The sequence below is a fragment of the Frankliniella occidentalis genome, unplaced genomic scaffold (genome assembly GCF_000697945.3).
Source record: "Frankliniella occidentalis isolate FOCC.00 unplaced genomic scaffold, Focc_3.1 Scaffold5273, whole genome shotgun sequence".
Classification (NCBI taxonomy): Eukaryota; Metazoa; Arthropoda; class Insecta; order Thysanoptera; family Thripidae; genus Frankliniella; species Frankliniella occidentalis.
In genome coordinates this window covers 1-6,654 of record NW_026272315.1, presented here as the reverse complement: position 1 = coordinate 6,654, position 6,654 = coordinate 1, and the positions used below count along the sequence as shown (strand labels likewise).

Sequence of the window (6,654 nt, the reverse complement as noted above, 5' to 3'; positions counted from 1 at the left end):
CCGCCCGGCTCGGCCCCACCTACCCGCCTTGCCAGCCTTGCCAGAGAACCGACGTATAGAGCATCCGGTTTTTAACCGTTTCGGCGAAGAGCCCGACGACCGACGCGGCGCTGAGCTGCGTGGCGGTGGCGAGGCGAGGCGCGCGGTCGTGGCGGTGGTGGTGGCTGCGCGCGGTGATTGTGCTCCATGAGGGGGTGGCTGGCGGGGGCGAGTCCGCCCTACCGGCCGGGCCCCGGTGGAGCACCACTACACGCAGGTTTTTATACGCGGTTCCCAAGACCGTCTATACCAGAGGGTATTACCTCTTGCGTGGTGTGGTGCGCCCCGGTGGTCCGAAGGAAAACTTCCGCCGGTGACGATAATGACATTAGCGCGGCGCAGCCAGCGAGCGCGCGCGCTCCGGAGGCCCCCATGACGTTTATTGCGGTTGGTCGGGGCTAAAGCCGGGGCGGAGCGCGGAGCGCGCGCGATCGAACCACCAACAACGGCGGGCAGAGCAGCGTGAGAGCGGGGGCGCCTGGCGGGCGGGCAGCACGCGCGCCCCCGCCGTGCGTTAGGCTGCGGACGCTCCTCGGCGGCCCCGCCAGGCCCCATAACGCCCCTTCTGGCTGCCGCGTCACCCATAATGGGAACTGGGGCGTCAACAATATAATAATGTGGAACAGCAAACGTGAGGTGCACTGCGTCATACCGCGACGCGCAGGGCGTGACTGTGTCGTTAGTGTACAGTACGAAGTACACAACTGACACTCATATCACACCCATACATACCCAGCTGCATGTGAACGCGCAGTTTTTCGTTTTCGTGTGCGGTGTGGCCTTGAACGGGATAAGGCAGAGGGCAGCGTGGTGTTCGCGTAGTACAAAATCTTTAGTGGCAGAACATTTTGGTCGGTGAGGAGAAGCGCGGGAGTACACAAAACGGGATTCGCGGTACAGAGTAATACAAATAATTGTCAACCACAAGCGGGTGGGGTTCACTGGAGTCGCCTGACCCGGCGCCAGAGGCACAGCAGGCCCAGCGCGTGGAAGAGGGCGTACAGCGCGCCCATGGCGATGATGTTCCTCGACAGGTGCGTCGCGTCGAACGAGTAGTGGTCCAGGACGTGATCGCCGTCCTGGAGGCAGGGCAGCGTCGCGTCCGGGCAGGCTGCGGGGGAGGGAAAGGGGCATAGGAGATTATAGAGATGGTGGAGAGACAGCTCGAGGCGCTTGGTGGTCTACTCACTGATGTTGCCGACGCCCTGCCACTGCAGGATGCTCATGGCCTCGTTGGAGTACATGAGCCAGGACAGGTACTGGGTCCACGACACGTACGACGGCAGCGTGCTGAGCTTGACGAACACGCCCGAGGTGATCATGAGGACGTAGTCGAACGGCACGAGGTACGCCATGGCAGTCGGCACCGACTCGAAGGCGGCCGAGAAGAAGAAGCCGCAGGCCGTCGAGACGTTCATGGTGAGGATGACGATGGCCGCCGTCATGCCGAAGGCGTAGAGGTCGTCGCGGAGACCGGCCAGCCAGTAGGCCAGCACCGCGAAGATCAGCGGCTCAACCACCAGGCCGGGCAGCTGCGAGGAAACCCGAGGAAAACCGAGACGAACGGATCAGATTGCATTGTGTGTTATTGGGAAAGTTGTGGCGGCGCGGATCATCGGCAGGGTGTCGGCATAGCCTCGGGCTCACCATAGAGAGGACCTTGGACATGTAGAAGGCGCCGGGCCCGTACAGGCCGGCGCTGTGCTCGCGGAGGTACAGGGGCAGCTCCGACGGGAAGACGCCCAGCACCGAGTACATCGGCGAGAAGGTGTTCTCCGACACCAGAATGAACAGGGCGCCCTGCACCGACATCACGCCCGTCTGCGACACCGAGACCGTGCCAAGGAAGCACAGGCCGGCCATCACCGCGATCGCCTGATGGTGGGGAAGAAGGACAATTTTTAGCGGACCTACATACCCGGTACAAAGAATGTCTTGAAATCCGAGGAAATTCCTTGAGTTTCAAGGTCGGGTGGATAATTTCAAGACTGGCCCTTGAAATCCCAGACTCTGTCTTGAAACCCGCGGCTTCCAAGAGAGCCTCGGACTTTTCGTATGGTATTCAAGGGCTTTCCTTGAAGTACCCAGATCGTGCATCCCCTATCCCCCTGTGCCCTATGCCTATCCCTTCGCCTTACGGCCCGAGCGAGTAGGCAACCCGCCCGCACGTAAGAATGCGGTACAGTATAACTGCGCGGGGCTAATCAGCCTCCTGGCAACCACTTCGCTATACGAGACGAGCAAGATCCTCGCGCTCACCAATTTCTGGAGGAGCCGCATCCCCTGGATTGAGGGATCCCTGGCGACCTGCAGCATGGCGCGGCCCGTCAGGAGCCACAGCTTCTGCGGCCACATGGGCGGCTCCACCGGAGGCTGCTGGCTGAACAACAAACGCCGGGTAGGTTCCGCTTTCAGTCTCACATTTTCCCGATATTTCCCGCTAATTCTTGGTCGTGTTTTGTATACTTACACGTCCCCACAAGCCACATCCTTGTCGTATTCTCCGAGATCCTGCGACACAATAATACAACAGACAGGAAGTTTGATTCGCCCCCTTCCGCTCTCGCTCACACACACACATGAGTACATACACACACGTGCTCTCACCTGCATCACCTCCATCTCCATCTTCCTGGCGTGGTCCGACACGGCGAAGCGGTCGCAGATCTTCCTGACGGCGGCCTTGGAGGCCTCCTCCGACCCGGGCATGCAGGCGAGCGTGCGGATGAAGAAGTCGGCCGGGTTGTAGCTGGCGGGGCACACGTAGCCCTGCCTGCAACACGCGCGACCGCTCGGGTCAGAGGGGTCGGTCGGTCGGGACAGGGGCGAGGGGTCCTTCACTATAAATTGTAGCGTACACCGATTTTTCTGTCCTTCTTGATTTTATGTGATTTTTCGTGTTTTTTTGTGATTTTGTGATTTTTTTCTGACTCTTCGTTAATTTTTTTTTGTTTTTTAGTGATTCTTTCTTGATTTTTTTATGATTTTTTCGTGATTTTTTCTAAGGGTGGACACTGATTTTTTTGAGTAAAGGACCCCTCGGGACATTGGCGTGGGTTAGCAAGCACTGGACGCGCCCGCGGACACTCACTCGCGGAAGAACAGCAGCGCGTCCTCGGGCGTGCCGATGAAGGCGATCCTGCCGTCTGCGACCAGCATGATGCGGTGGAAGCGAGCCAGCAGGTCCGAGGACGGCTGGTGGATGGTGCACAGGATGGTCTTGCCGCGGCCGCGGGGCCGCTCGGTCATGCGCTGCATCAGGTCCACCAGCTGCTGCGCCGAGTACGAGTCCAGCCCCGTGGTGGGCTCGTCGCAGAACAGCAGCGGCGGCTCCGTGAGCAGCTGCAGACAGCGCAATCGACCTAAAAAACACGAGCGGACCAGCACCTCGACGAGGAGGTCGGTGGATCGCTCACCTCCGTGGCGAAGGCCAGCCTCTTGCGCTCCCCGCCGGAGATGACCTTGTCGTGGCCGGGGGTGCCGATGCGCGTGTGCTGCGACGCCGTCAGCCCTAGCTGGCGCAGCAGCTGCTGGACCTTGCGCTGCCGCTCCCAGCAGCTGGTGCGCCGGTCGAGTCGCATCCGCGCCATGAAGTTGAGGTGCTCGCGCACCGTTAGCTCCGCGACGAACAGGTCCTCCTGGTGCAGGAAGCCCGACAGCCGGCGCATGAAGTCGCCGACGGGGCGGCCGTCGACGCGGATGTCGCCCCTGACGGCGACGCCGGCCGGGCTGCGGTGCGCGAGCGCCGTCATGAGCGTGCTCTTGCCAGCGCCGCTCGCGCCCATGACGGCCACCAGGGCGCCGGGCCGGACCGCGCCGCTCACTGCGACAACGCTCCCATGGTCATTAAACCTAGGTCTCAAAAGACCTAAAGGTCTTCACAGCAGCTCACCTGGGTCAGAGGAGGTCGCCGTCGGCGGCCGGCGCCGACCTCAAAGTATACTTGCACTGCACTCACCGTGCTTGATGATGCGCTTGCAGGGCGCGCCCCGGGCCGTGGCGAACACGGTCAGGTCCCTCCACGACAGCGTCACGCCCCGCGGGGTGTCCGAGTCCACCTGAGGGGGTGGAGGGGAGGCGGGGCCGAGTTACTTCACTGGAAGGTGGCGTCGTTCTCGGTACTCACCGCCACAAAGCAGTGCGGCCTCTGCCTCTGCGACTCTGCGCCCGTACCGAGCTGCTGCCGATGCTGCCGCTGCCGCTGCCCGTCCCGCAGGCGCTGGCGGCCGGGTCCTCGTCAGCGTCCTGCTCCATGACGAGGTGCTCGAATAGGTGCTCCGTGTCCATGGCAGGATCACTGTCGTCAGCCCCCGGCCCCACACCGGGCTGCGTCACGAGCTGCGTCCGCCGGTCCCGTCATCGAAGAGCCGCACTGGGGGGACGGGGACGAAAACAAACCCCTTGTGATTGATCGCGTCCGACCCTCCCTGGGGGAGCACACGCAAGCTCCTTGCCCGCCTCCGTCAACACCTCTCTGCAGGTTCCCGAAATCGGTATGCGGGAGTCGCGCTGCCCTCGCCCTAACCCTTCCCCGGCGGCGGCGCCGCTGCCCGCGCCCTCCCCTCCCCCACGTGGACACACGTGTTGTAATCGAATAGAGGCATAGCGCCGGCGGGGGAGGGCGGCAGGGGAAGAAGCAGGGGAGCATCTAGGGTTACACGCCCCCCACCCCGCTGTCCTCTGCTCCCCCCGAGCTCCGGCTACGCCCCTGCCAAAAAAACAAACACAAAAAAACACGGAAGATTGTCCTCGGAAACGCCATTTGTTTGAAAGCAGATATTTTGTCGGAGTGGGAATTCCCCGAATGGCAGAGACGACACTGTGGCCCCTTCGCACACGGCACACCCGGGCACTCACCACCGACAGTGTGTGTACGCAGCAGAAGCAGCAGCTCGGCAGTTTGTCCACAACGCCGAGCACGGTGTGCTCCTCTACCAGGGCGGCCCGCGAGTGGACACAACGAGACGAGAGCACTCGTCACCGCGCACCTTCGCGCCTGCGGGGGGCCTACGTTGCCCGTCGCGCCTTGGTGATCGCTGTCCTCAGACTGACGACGCGATACTCGTGTGTGTGTGGGCGTCCGTCTGCCCAGCCGCCCCTCCCCTCCCCGCCACCTCACATTACCACCGCCGTCCTGCCACCCCAACCTGGACTCTGAGCGCCCGTCAGGGGCACCCACCCACCCTCGTAGTGGCCCATGGCTCATCCGCGGTTGCATAAATGGGACTTACGATCACACTTCAGTAGTTATCAATCGACATGAAGATTAGGAACTGAAATATTTCCGTCAGCTCATTGCTCTAAAAGACGTCGAAAAGAACAATATGAGAGCAGCATGTCAAATATGAGCTTTTAATAATGTACATACTCAATGTCTCGATCTCCAGGTCCTGTGGCCTCCTCATACCCGTAGTGGGCTGCGGCGGCTGCATTCATGCGCCGGTTGTGCGCTCCACGTCGGTTATCACCCACTACTCCCGCCCTCGCCGCGCCCCGCCGCGCCCTCCCCCTACCCGGGGAAGCCCCACACGCACCCTCGCCCCCTAGACCACCGCGGCACGCTAGGCGCGGCAGCCAGGGCCGGTAAGTCTATGCCTAGCCACGCAACGACCACCGGCAGCGTTCGGGAGGAGGCCTTTTGCGCGCCGGCGTGTTGTGTAAGCATCCCAAAATGACACTGCTACAGATCTAGGAAGTTGGCTCCTTTCGTTTACGATAAGAGCGGATGAGGTCGAGATAAGTGCGCTGAAAAGATAAGAACACTGGCCCCCGCGGCCCCCGCTCACCTTTTTACACAAAAGGTCTGGCCTCTCTTCTAAGAGTAGAATCAACTGCTGTTATTGTTATTTTATTTTACTTATTTCTGAGAGTGGCGAGCGGTGTCACCGTCGCGTCACACTGTACCGTACCGATACCCGATCCGACCGGGGAGGAGTGAGGAGCATGGGAGTGTCTGCGCCAGACCTTCCGAGACCTCCTCCTCCCCGTGCTTACGCGTGCCGCACCGCCCTCCCCGCGCCCGCTCCCCCGCGACTTGCGTTGCGCGTGGTGTGCTTTCGCTCGCGACCGCTGCGCACCCTCGGACTTCCCTCTCCCACATTGCCTGCCGAGAAGTCGCCACAGGATATAAGGGCCCGGCGGCATCATGTTTGCTCTCGGCAAGCGCCCCCTGCTGGAGCCGGGAGGCCGGGTGCTGGATCAGCTGGGAGCTATACGTAGAAGAAGCCCGCTTGCCTTGGTCGCTGCTGGGCGGAGCGGTCCCACGAGAGATCGCGCCGCGTCCGGTCCCACACTCGGAGGGCGCAGCTAGGCGCGCCTAGGCGCAGAGGGAGAGCCTAGTTTGGCCAAGCTCCTGTTGGCGCCGTCCGTCGCGGTGGGCGGCGCCCCATATATTCCCACGAAGAAGGTCGCAGAGGCGCATCAGATGCGGAACCATATCGAACGGTATCGCGACTCCACTCCACCGCGGAGACTACGGGAGTTGCACTAGCCGTCTCCATACGTGATGAGTGCCCCCCTTTTCTTCAGTTGATTTCCAATCTTGGCGGCCCACAGACGAGGGAGTTTAGGCAAGGCATGCAGCATCGGTGTCAAATGGGTGGCCTACCCCCCCCC

General features: G+C 61.9%; 1 protein-coding gene across 1 annotated transcript; it reads right to left on the bottom strand.

Moving 5' to 3' along the window:
* Positions 1 to 852: 852 nt before the first annotated feature.
* On the bottom strand, positions 853 to 5,107 carry LOC113205576 (protein scarlet). Its single transcript, XM_052276971.1, is given in 11 exon segments — positions 853 to 1,150; positions 1,229 to 1,571; positions 1,687 to 1,914; positions 2,299 to 2,394; positions 2,396 to 2,455; positions 2,647 to 2,812; positions 3,131 to 3,381; positions 3,456 to 3,862; positions 3,998 to 4,097; positions 4,213 to 4,411; positions 4,897 to 5,107. Coding segments are annotated over 10 exon segments (1,938 nt in total). The 5' UTR covers positions 4,327 to 4,411; positions 4,897 to 5,107; the 3' UTR covers positions 853 to 977.
* Positions 5,108 to 6,654: the final 1,547 nt, after the last annotated feature.